Genomic DNA, 18,382 nt, shown 5'->3' with positions numbered 1-18,382 from the left:
TTATGAGTATTTCCCATTTCCAATACTATTACTTCTATTCCACTCCATCTTGGATCCAAATATTGTACTTTTATTCCACTACATTTATTTGAAAAGTATAGTTACTTTGTAGATCTAGATTGTTATCACAAAACATACATTAACCACTTCAGCCCTTTATACGTTTTGGCCATTTGAAAATAGCCGATCTACAAGCTCACAATGTGTCACATTGCGACGCATTGTGAGTTTGTAGATCTGCTATTTTTAAAATATCATTTAAAAACTTGTGTTGAAATTGGGCGCTCTGCATAATGAATACTTTTACTTTCCGTACTTTAAGTACATTTTGATAACAATACTTTTATACTTTTACTCAAAATAATTCCAGACTTTTACTAGTATTTCTGCATGATTGCAGTATTGTTACTTTTACTTAAAGGGTTAGTTCAGATTTTTGGACTTAAAGCTGTAGGAAATACTTGTCATTTATATAGTGTTTGTAAAGGTATTGACTGATTGGCTGAGTCCCGTGGTGGGAGTTCTGCTCGGGTTTTGGTGAATATTAAGTAGTTCCGGTCATTGGTGGTGGGGGTCATAAATTAATTCACAGAACTAGTGTAATTTGTATTGTTGACCTATTTCTACCATATAGAGCAACGTTCGTTCACCTTTGACCTCTCTGTCACATGTAACTATGCTATGTCAAAGATGGTTTATGTATGAAGATGGGCCAACTTCATTGGAGCCACTAGACGCGAAATGGTCAAAGCCTACAAAATGGTCTCCTAAATATAGTAGGCGTGGTTTGCTTCTCCCCGACCTCCACCCCCCCCCCCCCCCCCCCTCCACCCCCACCCCCCCTGACAACAGTCTAGAAGGTGGCGGTAATGCACCATTTAGGTTTGCCAACCGCCATGAAACCCGATAGAAGAAGATGCATTATTAATACATAAATACATATTTGTACAGTATTTGAACAAAAATGTAAACAAATAAACAAGGCCATTTTACATGCAAATGGCCCTCCTCCTCATTGACCAGGCCTTTTCAAGGAATGAGGCAAATGAAAAGGTGTACTTTTGAAATAGGCCTTTCAGTTTCTCGAAGTCCTCCAACCATATATATGTATGTATTGTATTTATATATTCATCTTATTCAAAAGTCTCTCCCTAATAGAGTTGTAGAATGGCATTTCATTTTCAATTTCCTTTAGATCACACAGACTACATAATCTATCCTCCTCAACCGTGCCTACATATCTGCCTGTCTCAATATGCAAACCAAGTATGCCAGCTCTAATTTGGGCACATAAGGATCGTTTCTAATCGTTTTAAATATGTCCATTCATTTCACGTTATAATATTCACATATTCACATATTCTCATCTTAAATATGGGGTCAGAGCCCCCTATGTGTTGTCCGTGAAATTGCAGATGGACAGAGAGAGGCTTCCGGACTCATCTCAAATCTCGTGAGAGTTTGTTGCTGGGATAAAGAAATGTCATTAACAAAGTAGATTTTCTCCTGATTTGTCTCGCTAAAAGAAGCCACTTTACTATGAATATCTTGTAAATATTGTGTGCCTTGTGATGATTGGGTCCAGTATTTAGTTCAGTGACCATGGAGTTAAGGAATGGTTCAGAAGCTGTGTTCACGTTCACTCTCCCATTGGAAATGAATAGACTCCAACATTCTTCCTGTCTCCTAATAATGTTACCGCCAACCTCACGCAGATACGGGAAGTAAAGCAAAGTTGGCCTCTCTTGCTAATTTTCCTCTTGGGTTATGTCCAGTATCACTACGCCAGCAGCACTAAAATATAGTTACATGTGACAGAGAGGTCAAAGTTGACAGAGAGGTCAAAGGTGAACCAACGTTGCTCTATATGGTAGAAATATAGGTCAGCAATACAAATGACACTAGTTCTGTGAATTCATTTATTTTTAATGTGTGACCCCCAGTGACCCCCACCACCAAATGACCAGAACTACTTAATATTCACCAAAACCAGAGCAGAACTCCCACCACGGGACTCAGCCAATCAATGAATACCTTTACAACCACTATACAAATGATAAGTATTTCCTACAGCTTTGAGTCCAAAAAACCTGAACTAACCCTTTAGTCAGGGGATATTAATACAATATGGGAATACATTTCTTACCAAGAATTTTCTTCACTAATGTGTTTGTAAAGGTGTCTACTAACATATCCCACATTGGTTTAAATTCAACCACCCTAGGGGAATGTTTGAAAGCTGCTGAAAGTTGGGGTACCATCAACTACCAATATAAGGCTAAATTGCATTATGCTTTAGCATGTGACATGTCAAACTAGGGTGTTTTCATGATTCTGAATCCATTCCAAGCTTTAGTTTTGCACAAAAAACACTCCTTTGGCTAAAAATAACCATCATCACAAATGTGATGAGGTCAACACATTTGGGCATATTTGGGCAAGTGGCCAAACTAGGGGTCAAACTAGGGGGTTTTCATGATTCTGAATTCCAAGCATTAGTTTTGTGTCTATGGCTGCTTTTAGCCCAAGGAGTATTTTTTTGTGCAAAACTAATGCTTGGAATGGGTTCAGAATCATGAAAACCTCCTAGTTTGACCCCTAGTTTGGACCTAGACCCCTAGTTTGGCCATAGCCACTTGCCTAAATATGCCCAAATGTGTTGACCTCATCACATTTGCGATGATGGTTATGGCCGTTTTTAGCCCAAGGAGTGTTTTTTGTGCAAAACGAATGCTTGGAATGGATTCAGAATCATGAAAACACCCTAGTTTGACATGTCACATGCTACCTAAAGCATAATTAAAATTAAAATTAAAATTCCCCTATGGTGGTTGAATATAAACCAATGTGGGATATGTTAGTAGACACCTTTACAAGCACATTGGTGAAGACAATTCTTGGTAAGAAATGTATTCCCAGATCATACAGATAATATTCCCTGACTACTTTAGGTAAAAAATAATAACCACTGTGTATATAGTATATACAGTTGATGTGGTTGACTAAAATGTATTTCGGCGGGCCTAGATGGCGTCGTAATGGCTCATTTTACACTTGGTTGCATGCTGAAAATAGCAGATCTACAAGCTCACAGATTATTTACTATGACTCCACCAGTCATCAGATATACAAGCTCACAGCATGTCCCCCTTCCTGCCACACTGCAAGCTTGTAGATCTGTTATTTTTCAGCATGCAACCAAGTGTAAAACAATATAGACTAAGTACTAAATATATTGCAAATTTTGTCAAACTGGACTAAAAAGTGGAGAAGAGATCCAGTATAACTAAATGTTAGGGAGGGACTAGTGGAGAAGAGATCCAGTAGAACTAAATGTCAGGGAGGGACTAGTGGAGAAGAGATCCAGTATAACTAAATGTCAGGGAGGGACTAGTGGAGAAGAGATCCAGTAGAACTAAATGTCAGTGAGGGACTAGTGGAGAAGAGATCCAGTAGAACTAAATGTCAGGGAGGGACTAGTGGAGAAGAGATCCAGTAGAACTAAATGTCAGGGAGGGACTAGTGGAGAAGAGATCCAGTAGAACTAAATGTCAGGGAGGGACTAGTAGAGAAGAGATCCAGTAATGTTAGGGAGGGACTAGTGGAGAAGAGATCCAGTAGAACTAAATGTCAGGGAGGGACTAGTGGAGAAGAGATCCAGTAGAACTAAATGTCAGGGAGAGACTAGTGGAGAAGTGATCCAGTAGAACTAAATGTCAGGGAGGGACTAGTGGAGAAGAGATCCAGTAGAACTAAATGTCAGGGAGGGACTAGTGGAGAAGAGATCCAGTAGAACTAAATGTCAGGGAGGGACTAGTGGAGAAGAGATCCAGTAGAACTAAATGTCAGGGAGGGACTAGTGGAGAAGAGATCCAGTAGAACTAAATGTCAGGGAGGGACTAGTGGAGAAGAGATCCAGTAATGTTAGGGAGGGACTAGTGGAGAAGAGATCCAGTAGAACTAAATGTCAGGGAGGGACTAATGGAGAAGAGATCCAGTAGAACTAAATGTCAGGGAGGGACTAGTGGAGAAGAGATCCAGTAATGTTAGGGAGGGACTAGTGGAGAAGAGATCCAGTAGAACTAAATGTCAGGGAGGGACTAGTGGAGAAGAGATCCAGTTATGTTAGGGAGGGACTAGTGGAGAAGAGATCCAGTAGAACTAAATGTCAGGGAGGGACTAGTGGAGAAGAGATCCAGTAATGTTAGGGAGGGACTAGTGGAGAAGTAGCCTCGGAAACCCAGACGTTTTTATTTCCAGGGAGAAAGAATAAAGTGTGGGGACGAGTCCACTTCAATTCGGCATAGAGTAGCGCAAACGTCGATCACTCTCTGCTGATTTCTGATTGTCTGCACCTTTGTTAAATTGACACACGTACGCACACACACACTCCTCTCTCTCTCTCTGTCGCTCTAATTAATTAGTCTCATGTCGTGCATCTGCGTCTAGATTCTCCCGGCGGATCCTGCCGGGAGCTGCCGATGCCATAGAAAGCATATAGGTGGACCCCAGGCTAGTGGAGAAGAGATCCAGTAGAACTTAACATGTCATTTTATGTTTACTAGCTTGTGCGGTGCGTTGTGAGCTTGTAGATCTGCTATTTTCAGCATGCAACCAAGTGTAAAATCAGCCATTATGACACCATCACGCCACCACCAAAATACATTTTAGTCGACTAAATGAACTGTAGGTGATCAATTTGACAAACAACATACTCACAGCTCATGTTATGACACACATGTACATTGTCTTTTAACTTTCATGGCTTTCCGAAATTACATCATAGGCCAACCAAGTCTATGGACTTGTAATGTTTGTTTAGAGCCGAATTCTGAATTCTATAGACTTTTTGATTGTGTTTGTGTCAATGTAAGACGTCATACAAGACAGTATATGTAGTAAATCTGCCAGGATGGACCGAGTACAGAGAGTGTGTGTGTGTGTGTGTGTGTGTGTGTGTGTGTGTGTGTGTGTGTGTGTGTGTGTGTGTGTGTGAGTGTGTGTGTGTGTGTGTGTGTGTGTGTGTGTTTGTGTGTATTCATCAAATCTCCTTGTAGCAGTGTGTTGTGTGTGTGTGTGTGTGTGTGTGTGTGTGTGTGTGTGTGTGTGTGTGTGTGTGTGTGTGTGTGTGTGTGTGTGTGTGTGTATTCATCAAATCTCCTTGTAGCAAATAATAATAATAATAATAATAATAATAATAATAATAATAATAATAATAATAATAATAATAATACATGGCATGTTAAAACAAAGCATGACCTTATATTATATATTAATTATATTAATTGTTTTGTTATTTTTATGTTTCAGGACGATGGAGAATAATGTGATCTTCATCATCGCCGTGGTCATCTACAGTGTGGTGTGTGTGCTCGGCATGTTGGGGAACGGTGTGGTCATCTGGGCAACGGGCTTCAGGATGAAGAAAACCGTCAGCACCGTTTGGTACCTCAACCTCGCTGTGGCCGACTTCCTGGTTACAGCCTTCCTGCCGCTGAGAATCGCTCTCAACTTCCACTGGCCTTTTGGCTGGTTCATGTGCAAGATGGACAATTTGGTTTTCTACATGAACATGTATGCCAGTATCTACACTCTGGTGGTCATCAGTGTGGACAGATGTGTGTGTGTGATGTGTCCAGTGTGGACCCGGAACCACCGCACCGTCAGAAAGGCATCCTGGGTCAGTCTGGGAGTCTGGGTTCTGGCCTTGGCTCTGAGCATCCCTTACTTCATCTTTAGGGGCACAGAGACCTACGGTGATACGGTCGAGTGCTTCGGCTACTATGCATACACCACCACAGGCGTCATCACTAACTTCATCGTGGGATTCGTGGTTCCTTTCTCCGTCATCGTCTCCTGCTATTCTGTCATCAACTACCGGCTCAGGAATAACTGCTCGCTGGCCGGCCAATCAGGTCGCTCCTTCAAAGTCATAGCAGCTGTTATCGCCGCGTTCTTCCTGTGCTGGATTCCCTTCCACATCATACGGCTGATTTATGTGTCTTATCAGACGGGTCTAATGGTGCTCAGTTGCAAACTGGGTCTTGTGCTCCGCTTTGGGGAACCCATAACCCTCCCCCTGGGTCTCCTCAAAAGCTGCATGAACCCGCTGCTGTACGTGTTCAGTCAGGGTTTCAAGGACGTGTTCCGCTGCAGGTCCGTCCTAAAGGTTCTGGAGAAAGCCTTCGCTGAAGAGCCTCCCCGGACCAACAACACTCACACAGACCCAGCCGTCACCCACATTATCACCCTGTCATTACTATAAGCCAATCATTTCACAAAAAGCAGCAGTTGAGACTTATTGGTCCCCCCAGTGTCCCCCCAGTGCCTCCCCAGTGCCTCCCCAGTGTCCCCCCAGTGCCTCCCCAGTGTCGCCCCAGTGTCCCCCCAGTGCCTCCCCAGTGTCAACATACCAGCACGCCAGAGACCAGAATACTTCAAACCCAAACAAATAGTTAAAAATAGAAATACAAAACGCGTGCTGGAGATTAAACAACAGATAACAGCCAGCACCAGCAACTGTATTTATTTAATCACGTGAAAAATGTGGCTTACAATATGTCGGAGAAACGAGTAAAACAATAGCTGCAAGGCTGAGACAACACAGATACAATATTAACAATGCAAAAAAGACAACTACAAGGATTGTCCAACATTTCATGGCACATGGCATTGCAGATCTAAAAGTGTCTGGACAACACAATCCCAACTGGACAGTAGGACAAAGACGTTTTAATGAAAGACAGTGGATCAAGAACCTCAACACGGATTTTCCTGGAGGTTTAAACATGCCAAAATATTAGACAAGTTGTTTTGATTTTGTACCAAAACTCCACAGCCACATAGATGCTAAACAAAGCCAACACTCAATGGAAATCAGACTTTGAATAGGGGACACATTAACGCTACTCAACCCGCGGCCCGCGGGCCGCATGCGGCCCGACCAACAGATCTGTGCGGCCCGTCATGATAATGCCAATACAAAGATTTTTGCATGTAGAAAAAATATTTCTAGCGTTTCTAACCACAAGAGGGCGATCATGTGTAAGCTATTGCGCTGTTCTACTCTACCTGACAAAAAGTGGGCGAGTTGTCTTCATTCATGTCGATCTACAAGTCCACAAGTAGTGTATCCACAACGCGTTGATAATTTGTAGATCGGCTCGCGTTCGGCACGCAGCGCCGTCATACGAGGAAGTGAGTGCACAACAAGTCACAGGGCGCGCAAACAAAACAGGCTGCATGTAAACAGGCTGCAGCAACATGGCGAAACGAAAACTAGCAGATGAGCACAGAGTGTTTCAGGAGAAGTGGGAAGAAGAGTTTGCATTCGTGGAAATAAACAACAAGCCAGTGTGTCTCCTTTGTCAGAGGCCAATTGCAGTCGCAAAACGTGACAATATTAAGCGTCACCATACCACACTTCACGGGGATTTCGGTGACGAATACCCACCAGGTACCAACATAAGAAAGGATAAAATACGCTCACTTATTGCAGCCTTACGTGGGCAACAAAACACGCTGAGAGTCAGCTGTAAAGAGAGTGACAGAATTACAGAGGCGTCATACAAAGTGGCGTGGAATGTGGCGAGAAGCAAAAGACCTTTCACTGAAGGAGAGCTCATTAAAACATGTTGGCTGGACGCGAGTGAGTCACTGTTTGCCGATTTTAAAAATAAGGATGCTATCATCAGACAGATATCCAAACTGCAACTGTCTGACTCGACCCTCTGCCGACGTGTGGAAAACATTTCTGATGATTTGTTTTTGAAAATGATAGAAGATCTCAAGAAATCAAACCATTTCAGCTTGGCCATAGATGAGTCTACTGACGTGTCAGACACAGCGCAGCTCATGATTTGGGTACGTTTTTTTAATGGCACTTGTTTCAGGGAGGAACTTCTGGCACTTCTGCCATTAACTGGTCAGACAAGAGGAGAGGACGTGTGTTTGACAATCATGGACTTTTTCCGAGGGCCAGGGAGAGAGATTGATTTGGGAAAACTGGTGTCAGTTACTACAGATGGCGCACCATCTATGGTTGGGCGTGAGAAAGGGCTTGTTGCATTAATGAGAAAAGAACCTGGGGTCCCTAACTTCCTTTCCTACCACTGTATTATTCACCAAGAGCAGCTCTGCTGCAAACTGAGGGGTGGTGATGAACTGAAAACAACGATGGGTAAAGTCGTGAAAGTTGTAAACTACATTAGAGCCCATGCACTTAAGCACCGACAATTCCGCACACTGGTTGAAGAATACGACACACAATATCAAGACCTCTCATTGCATGCTGAAGTCCGATGGCTGAGCAGAGGCATCGTACTGGAGAAGTTTATGGACTTGCTGCCTGTGATTCGAGAGTTTATTACACAGAAGAAACAGAGTGATCTGTATTATGTCAGCGATGAGCAATTCGCACTACAAGTGGCTTTTCTGGCGGACATAACCAAGCACTTAAATTCCCTCAATTTGAAGCTTCAAGGAAATGACAAAGTGCTGCCTGTGTTAGTGAATGATGTTTCAGCCTTCAGTGAAGCCTGTTTCTTGACTTGGAATATTGTATTTATGTCCAGAGAGCCTTATATCCACAGAGCCTGAAACAAAAAAAAGTAGGAACAAGTTGTTGTTACAGTTGTTTCTGTAATTTAGGTACATGTTGGTATTTGTACCAGGCTTTATTTCAGTAGTATTGGCCTCTAACCTACCTCTGATATTTGCAACAGTAATATGTTCATGTTATCTTCACATGCTGTGAATAAAAGCCTCATTTTGTAACTTCATTTCATCATTAATTATTCCATGTCATGACAATATTTTTGTTCAATGAGGTTTTTTGTTCATTAATTATTCCATGTCATGACAATATTTTTGTTCAATGAGGTTTGGCCTTATATAGATGGAAATGTAGGCAGATTCTGTGTGTTTCCTCAATATTTAGACTACTAAATCCAATATACGGGTATACGACCAACATTATTTGGGCTTGCGGCCCTTGGACTTCTGGCATTTTGCTGAGTGGCCCCTGGGCCATCCAAAGTTGAGTAGCCCTGCGATTAGCACATTCCACACCAAACCAACCTGGGACAAGGAGCAAGAGGTGTCACTGACACCAAATGGGCCATTAGACACCGGGCCCAGGAAACAAAAGAGAAACACATGACAGGGACATCTTGAAATATAAATGTAAATTTGTCTTTTTTGAAATGGAGCCATGGGGTGAATTAAACTCAGGGATAAACTGGAGAAAATCTAAGAGTGATTAGATTAGGCGTCCTTCAAGTACATGGCGAATGCACTCATTCCTTGCACTGTACTTACATACACTTACATATGTTGCGACCTTCGGTCGCAACATATGTAAGTACATTGCACTGAAGTCCCCAGGTCCCCCCAGTGCCTCCCCAGTGCCTCCCCAGTGTCCCCCCAGTGCCTCCCCAGTGTCCCCCCAGTGTCTCCAGTGCCTCTCCAGTGTCCCCCCAGTGTCCCCCCATAGTGCCTCCCCAGTGTCCCCCACTGCCTCCCCAGTGTCCCCCAGTGCCTCCCCAGTGCCTCCCCAGTGTCCCCCCAGTGCCTCCCCAGTGTCCCCCAGTGCCTCCCCAGTGTCCCCCCCAGTGCCTCCCAGTGTCAGTTCACAATGTACATTCCAATTCCATTTCTCCCTCTATTTCGCATTCCAAGTGTGTTTGTCTTATGTCTTACTGTATGTAACGCCAGTGACACTTTTTAAACTCATTTCAGCAATGGGATCTATTTTTTTGTTGGTATATCTTGTTGCACTGGTCATTTTGAAAGTTGCTCTCAAGTAAAAAAAAAATGTGTGGGAACCCCTGCTATAGTCCATGGTTTCAGACCACATACTATAGTATAACGTTTCTCATGATTTTGGAGGATTTGATTTATTTGTATTTTTTGCTCATTGTGTTGCCTTTTCATAGATGATAACCCCCAGGTTCTGTACTGTGTTTGTACTCCCTACAGTTAAGTTACCAAGTCTAAAAGATGACAATCACGAAGAAACGACATAATATAGTCCATGGTTTCGGACGGCCTACTATAGTATGTCGTTTTTCATTTTTGAGGATTTGAAAAAATCGACATACCATATGGTTTCAGTCTAATGTTAGGCATATATAATATATATAAGGATCCTTTTTCTGGGTGCCTGCCATGCAATGGCAGAAACACAGGTTGAAATCCGAAACGCATACTTAATCGTAATAATGACCAATACGCGAAACTTTGAGCTCTATGGCCGGCCGCACGGTTTACCAACATCAAAATGTGCGGCTCGGCCGGGAATGGTGTGCTTGTGCTTTTCTTTCCGATTCGCGTTACCGTGCCCACGTAATTCGCAATAAACGACGCGAAAAATGCCCCATTCAAAGTCAATGGGGAGAAGCGGGTAAAAACAGAAAACGACACGTTACTTTGGAGCCACATTGCTCTGGCATACTGGTACGTAGAAACACGATTTCAACGTCAAACAGCACACAAGGCCATCGACTTTGTCGAGAATTTCGGTACAGTCTGCACAGTGGCTTCTCACTCTGACCCGGTCTCTCTCTCTGGGCGTGCGACACTCTAAGTCGAGATTATTGCTCAGACCACACACACTTTGAACTGCGATAGCGGGCAAACCGTGCAACGTATTAGAATTCCGACTGTTATCGGGGAAACACATAACTGTCATTTCTCAACCGTTTCAGACGTGGGGCGGCTCGCCGGAACCGGGCCGCCCCCCTGAGCGAAACCAAATGGACCCCTTAGCATGTTAGCATTAGCATGTTAGCATTAGCATGTTAGCATGTTAGCGATAGCATGTTAGCATGTTAGCATTAGCATGTTAGCATGTTAGCATTAGCATGTTAACATGTTAGCATTAGCATGTTAGCATTAGTATATTAGCATTAGCATGTTAGCATTAGCATGTTAGCATGTTAGCATTAGCATGTTAGCATTAGCATGTTAGCATTAGCATGTTAGCATTAGCATGATAGCATGTTAGCATTAGCATGATAGCATTTTAGCATGTTAGCATTAGCACGTTAGCATTAGCACGTTAGCATGTTAGCATTAGCATGTTAGCATGTTAGCATTAGCATGTTAGCATTAGCATGTTGGAGAAAATCTGGGAAACGCGTAACTGTCAGTTCTCAACCGTTTTAGACGCGGGGCGGCTCGTCGGAACCGGGCCGCCCCCCTGAGCGAAACCAAATGCACCCTTACAGCTCAGACATCTTAGCATGTTAGCATTAGCATGTTAGCATGTTAGCATGTTAGCATTAGCATGATAGCATGATAGCATGATAGCATTAGCATGTTAGCATGTTAGCATGTTAGCATTAGCATGTTAGCATGTTAGCTTGTTGGCATTAGCATGTTAGCATGTTAGCATTAGCATGTTAGCATGTTAACTTGTTGGCATTAGCATGTTAGCATTAGCATGCTAGCATTAGCATGTTAGCATGATAGCATATTAGCATGATAGCAGGTTAGCGTTAGCATGTTAGCATGTTAGCATTAGCATGTTAGCATGTTAGCATGTTAGCATTAGTATATTAGCATGTTAGCATTAGCATGTTAGCATTAGCATGTTAGCATTAGCATGTTAGCATTAGCATGTTGGAGAAAATCGGGGAAACACGTAACTGTCATTTCTCAACCGTTTTAGACGCAGGGCGGCTCGTCGGAACCGGGCCGCCCCCCTGAGCGAAACCAAATAGACCCTTTACAGCTCAGACATCTTAGCAAGTTAGCATTAGCATGTTAGCATGTTAGCATTAGCATGTTAGCATGTTAGCATGTTAGCATTAGCATGTTAGCATTAGCATGTTAGCATGTTAGCATGTTAGCATTAGCATGTTAGCATGTTAGCATGTTAGCATTAGTATGTTAGCATGTTAGCTTGTTAGCATTAGCATGTTAGCATTAGCATGATAGCATGTTAGCATGATAGCAGGTTAGCGTTAGCATGTTAGCATTATAGCATTAGCATGTTAGCATGTTAGCATTAGCATATTAGCATGTTAGCATTAACATGTTAGCATTAACATGTTAGCATTAGCATGTTAGCATTAGCATATTAGCATTAGCATGTTAGCATGTTAGCATGTTAGCATTAGCATGTTAGCATGTTAGCATTAGCATGTTAGCATGTTAGCTTGTTGGCATTAGCATGTTAGCATTAGCATGTTAGCATGATAGCAGGTTAGCATTAGCATGTTAGCATGTTAGCATTAGCATGTTAGCATTAGCATATTAGCATGTTAGCATTAGCATGTTAGCATTAGCATGTTAGCATTAGCATGTAAGCATGTTAGCATTAGCATGTTAGCATGTTAGCATTATAATGTTGGTGGCAACGTAATTTGCAATAAACTTAGACAAAAATACCCCATTGAAAGTCAATGGGGAGACCTGGCTTACATGTAACCAAATGGACTCTTACAGGGTCTGAGAGGCTAAATGTCATCAAATGGTGGTCCGTGGCTCAAATGCTGCACAGACTTGGCGAGCTGCAGGCACGCAGTCAAATTTCTTGAAATTTGTTTCTAGTTTTCCCAGATTTCTGGGCATTTTTGGTGAAAAAACGCTTTATTCAACTGCCAATATTTACCTCTGCGACGTATGGTGGAGCAAAAAGAAAGAAAGAAAGAAAGAAAGAAAGAAAGAAAGCAAGCAAGAGAGCAAGCTCTTTATTTACACTCACACGGCAATGACTACAGTACATTTGGGGGAAAACATAATGCAGTTGTTCAAAGTAAAAAGTACACTGCATCAACTACAACACTATTATCTCCAAAAACATTTGTCTTATTTGCCGTTGACACTTCATTACTCTGCGGCGGCGCTCATACAGTGACAATGGCATTAGAAGGAAGAGATCCTGCAGCTAACTACGCCCCAGAGACGTGTGTTGAATATCGTCTCTGTCAGGCGGAAACCTCATCATGTACAAATTCAGCAGATCTATACAACCTAGCGGATCTGCTACTTTTTTTTGTGTGTGTTTTTTTGTGGCTTTCACCTTTATTTTATATTTTTTATGGAGGGACAGACAGCAGGCTGACAGGAAATGGGGAGAGAGATGGGGGGGGAAGACATGCAGTAAAGGCTGTCGGGATCGGGAGTCGAACCCGCGGCACACTGTCAGGCTGGGTTACCAGCCAAGGTGCCTGCACCGCTGATCCACGGCCCAAGCCGGATCTGCTACTTTGTGATGCTTTTGTGTGACGCTGCTCTAGTATGATGAAGGACAGGATGTTGATTTACGAAGAAAAACAAACACAAAAAGTTAGATGAAGAAGATGCGAGGTTTCTTCCCGACAATGACAGTGATATATAATTGCAAGATGCCTCCTATCTGTGTTTATTGTTTATTGTTTATTACGGATCCCCATTAGTCCTCACTACAGTGAAGACTCTTCCTGGGGTCCATTAGTCCTCACTACAGTGAAGACTCTTCCTGGGGTCCATTAGTCCTCACTACAGTGAAGACTCTTCCTGGGGTCCATTAGTCCTCACTACAGTGAAGACTCTTCCTGGGGTCCATTAGTCCTCACTACAGTGAAGACTCTTCCTGGGGTCCATTAGTCCTCACTACAGTGAAGACTCTTCCTGGGGTCCAAACACTCATACAATCATTAGTCCTCACTACAGTGAAGACTCTTCCTGGGGTCCATTAGTCCTCACAACAGTGAAGACTTCCTGGGGTCCATTAGTCCTCACTACAGTGAAGACTCTTCCTGGGGTCCATTAGTCCTCACTACAGTGAAGACTCTTCCTGGGGTCCATTAGTCCTCACTACAGTGAAGACTCTTCCTGGGGTCCATTAGTCCTCACTACAGTGAAGACTCTTCCTGGGGTCCATTAGTCCTCACTACAGTGAAGACTCTTCCTGGGGTCCATTAGTCCTCACTACAGTGAAGACTCTTCCTGGGGTCCATTAGTCCTCACTACAGTGAAGACTCTTCCTGGGGTCCATTAGTCCTCACTACAGTGAAGACTCTTCCTGGGGTCCAGTAGTCCTCACTACAGTGAAGACTCTTCCTGGGGTCCATTAGTCCTCACTACAGTGAAGACTCTTCCTGGGGTCCATTAGTCCTCACTACAGTGAAGACTCTTCCTGGGGTCCATTAGTCCTCACTACAGTGAAGACTCTTCCTGGGGTCCATTAGTCCTCACTACAGTGAAGACTCTTCCTGGGGTCCATTAGTCCTCACTACAGTGAAGACTCTTCCTGGGGTCCAAACACTCATACAATCATTAGTCCTCACTACAGTGAAGACTCTTCCTGGGGTCCATTAGTCCTCACTACAGTGAAGACTCTTCCTGGGGTCCATTAGTCCTCACTACAGTGAAGACTCCTCCTGGGGTCCATTAGTCCTCACTACAGTGAAGACTCTTCCTGGGGTCCATTAGTCCTCACTACAGTGAAGACTCTTCCTGGGGTCCATTAGTCCTCACTACAGTGAAGACTCTTCCTGGGGTCCATTAGTCCTCACTACAGTGAAGACTCTTCCTGGGGTCCATTAGTCCTCACTACAGTGAAGACTCTTCCTGGGGTCCAAACACTCATACAATCATTAGTCCTCACTACAGTGAAGACTCTTCCTGGGGTCCAAACACTCATACAATCATTAGTCCTCACTACAGTGAAGACTCTTCCTGGGGTCCAAACACTCATACAATCATTAGTCCTCACTACAGTGAAGACTCTTCCTGGGGTCCATTAGTCCTCACTACAGTGAAGACTCTTCCTGGGGTCCAAACACTCATACAATCATTAGTCCTCACTACAGTGAAGACTCTTCCTGGGGTCCAAACACTCATACAATCATTAGTCCTCACTACAGTGAAGACTCTTCCTGGGGTCCATTAGTCCTCACTACAGTGAAGACTCTTCCTGGGGTCCATTAGTCCTCACTACAGTGAAGACTCTTCCTGGGGTCCATTAGTCCTCACTACAGTGAAGACTCTTCCTGGGGTCCATTAGTCCTCACTACAGTGAAGACTCTTCCTGGGGTCCAAACACTCATACAATCATTAGTCCTCACTACAGTGAAGACTCTTACTGGGGTCCAAACACTCATACAATCATTAGTCCTCACTACAGTGAAGACTCTTCCTGGGGTCCAAACACTCATACAATCAAATTAAAACATAATACAATGTAATTATGTCATTACATAGTTCAAAACAAAACAAAACAAAAATAATTGAAGCTTTCAGTCTTCAGATGTCAACCACATCAAAACACAAACAACCATTTTCCCTTATACTATTCTGGGGGGGGGGGGGGGGGGGGGGGGGACACGAAAGCAAGGGGGGGGGACGGGGACGAACGCAGAAAATAGGGGTGGGACGATTCACTTCCCTCCCGATTCGATATCGATACCTATAGGGTGCCGATTGGATTTATATTGCGATTAAATTAGATATTGCGATTTATTGCAAATTTTCTCCCAAATTATGTTTGCTTTTATTATACTAGAACATTGCAGCCAGAAAAAGTCAGTCAGTCTTTCTGACATGGAAATAATACAATTAAAAAGGGTATCTTTGAAAAACAAAGGAAAGGTCCCGCACACTTGCCAAAATGTTGCTCTGTTGCCAAAACGTTGAGGAACATTTTCGCCAAGTGTCTGACAGTGACACTTTGTGTGTTTTTTCACACACCTTTTCTTTGTTTTTTAAAGATACCCTTTTTAATATGTGCTCTATTGCCCTACGCACCTGTCACTAGTCTTCTGAGGTGTGCTCTATTGCCCTATGCACCTGTCACTAGTCTTCTGAGGTGTGCTCTATTGCCCTATGCACCTGTCACTAGTCTTCTGAGGTGTGCTCTATTGCCCTATGCACCTGTCACTAGTCTTCTGAGGTGTGCTCTATTGCCCGACGCACCTGTCACTAGTCTTCTGAGGTGTGCTCTATTGCCCTATGCACCTGTCACTAGTCTTCTGAGGTGTGCTCTATTGCCCGACGCACCTGTCACTAGTCTTCTGAGGTGTGCTCTATTGCCCGACGCACCTGTCCCTAGTCTTCTGAGGTGTGCTCTATTGCCCTATGCACCTGTCACTAGTCTTCTGAGGTGTGCTCTATTGCCCTACGCACCTGTCACTAGTCTTCTGAGGTGTGCTCTATTGCCCTATGCACCTGTCACTAGTCTTCTGAGGTGTGCTCTATTGCCCGACGCACCTGTCACTAGTCTTCTGAGGTGTGCTCTATTGCCCGACGCACCTGTCCCTAGTCTTCTGAGGTGTGCTCTATTGCCCTATGCACCTGTCACTAGTCTTCTGAGGTGTGCTCTATTGCCCTACGCACCTGTCACTAGTCTTCTGAGGTGTGCTCTATTGCCCGACGCACCTGTCACTAGTCTTCTGAGGTGTGCTCTATTGCCCGACGCACCTGTCACTAGTCTTCTGAGGTGTGCATCGGCCTTTTGCTAAAAAAATGCTAAAAATAAATAACGTGCACCCCCGGGACGTCATTTATTAAATGAATACATAAACATAAATCAATACTGAAATTGGCGATTCAATTTTAATATCGTGGCATTCAAAGTTGCGTTATATCCCTGAATCGATTTATTTTGCCCACCACTAGAAAATTGCATAAGGTAGCCTACAAGCTCACAACGCGTCTGTCTGTCTGTCTGTCTGTCTGTCTGTCTGTCTGTCTGTCTGTCTGTCTGTCTGTCTGTCTGTCTGTCTGTCTGTCTGTCTGTCTGTCTGTCTGTCTGTCTGTCTGTCTGTCTGCCTGTCTGTCTGTCTGTCTGTCTGTCTGTCTGTCTGTCTTCCTGCCTTAAATTCAAAACAATTCAAATGGGGTTATAAGAAATCATACGTATACATAATTTGCCAAAGAAAACGGTTCAAGGTTGTGGGCAATTGGTTTGCAGCCAGATAATAGTAAAACATACACAATAAACAACATTCAAAACAAGACTAAGAACAGGGCACTAGAGACAGAGAATTCATGACATTCAATAGTAGCAAAGTGCATTAGTGGGCAATATGTGCAAAGAGGCAAGAATAAAGTGCTATCTGCTTCGGTTTGAACCAAAACTTTGTTTTTGTTTTCCACTTGGTCTCTCTCTCTCCCTCCCCCCCCCCCTCTCTCTCTCTCTCTCTCTCTCTCTCCCCCCCCCCCCCCCCTGTGTTTCTAGGTGAGTGTGTTAGCTCATTTTAACTTAATAAACTCTAAAGAGATTTCCCACCGCCCTGTGATTGATACAGTGCTGTGCTAAGGTGAAGGTTTTCCAGCTCACATTATGGATGTGGCCATAATGCCACATACACACACACTGCCATAATGCCACATACACACACACTGCCATAATGCCATAATACACACACACACTAAATTGTTTTTGCATCCACCCATCGGACGCAGAGTGGATGTGTTCACGGGCAAACATAAGACACAGAGCCGCTCACACTGAAAATTGTCCTTACTTTTATTTATTTTTATTATAAGCTTAAATGGGGGGTGACATTGTGCCTCCAGGGGATAAGACTGTATACTGTATAGAAGTTTGTCTGAACTTCTGGCTTCATATTAACGCATTTAGGCCTGACATCAAAATTTTAAAAAATGTCTTCTATGTTTCTATATCAGTGGTGCTCAATATTTCATGTCAAGGACCGCAAAAACTATAATTGGCAACCGACCCATGCACCATCTGAAAATATGCAGTTCCAGGGACCCCCCCCCAGAAGCAAAGAGTTTAGTTAAAATGTTCACTGTAGCACAGGGGTTCTCAACCCGTGGGTCGCGACCCCTCGGGGGGTCGCCAAATTATTTTAGGGGGTCCCCAAATTATTTAAAAAAAATTATATATATAATATATTTTTTTTTTTTTTTTTAAATCACGATTTTTCAAAAATAGCAGACCTACAAGCTCGTAGCGCGCCACTCGGTGGCGCGCTACGAGCTTGTAGATCTGCTATTTTTAAATAGCTAAATTATAACAATGCTTAAAACACCAAAAGGGGTTCCCGCCCAAAATGGTTTAAGGTTATTGTAGCAGTCAATTTATATTGGGGGTCGGGAGGGGGCGGGGCGGGGGTCCCGAGACGTTGCCAAAGCATTTTCGGGGGTCCCCGGCCAAAAACGTTGAGAACCCCTGCTGTAGCAGACCTACAAGTTCATAGCGCGGCACTCGGTGCCACGCTATGAGCTTGTAGATCTGCTTTTTTTCAATAGCTAAAGTATAACAGAATGCTTTAAAACACCAAAAGGGGTTCCCGCCCAGAATGGCTTAAAAGTTGCCTCATGCCTAGCATTGGGGTACGGGTTCCACTGTGCTATTCATCATAAAAGGGGACATTCACCATCATGATACAGGGTGTTTTCACTTTCAATTTACTCCCTTTAAATG

At 43.5% G+C, this 18,382-nt stretch overlaps 1 protein-coding gene across 1 annotated transcript; it reads left to right on the top strand.

Annotated features, from left to right (window-relative positions):
* Positions 1–5,314: 5,314 nt before the first annotated feature.
* LOC306943167 (chemerin-like receptor 1) lies at positions 5,315–6,265 on the top strand (the record flags this gene model as incomplete). The annotated part of the gene is made up of 1 exon (XM_079529368.1): positions 5,315–6,265. One exon carries the CDS (start codon positions 5,315–5,317, stop codon positions 6,263–6,265), a length of 951 nt encoding a protein of 316 aa, XP_079385494.1.
* Between the last annotated feature and the right edge of the window lie 12,117 nt (positions 6,266–18,382).

Source organism: Electrona antarctica (genome assembly GCF_951216825.1).
Source record: "Electrona antarctica genome assembly, chromosome: 19".
In the NCBI taxonomy this organism is placed as follows: domain Eukaryota; kingdom Metazoa; phylum Chordata; class Actinopteri; order Myctophiformes; family Myctophidae; genus Electrona; species Electrona antarctica.
This window is presented reverse-complemented; position numbering and strand designations above follow the sequence as displayed.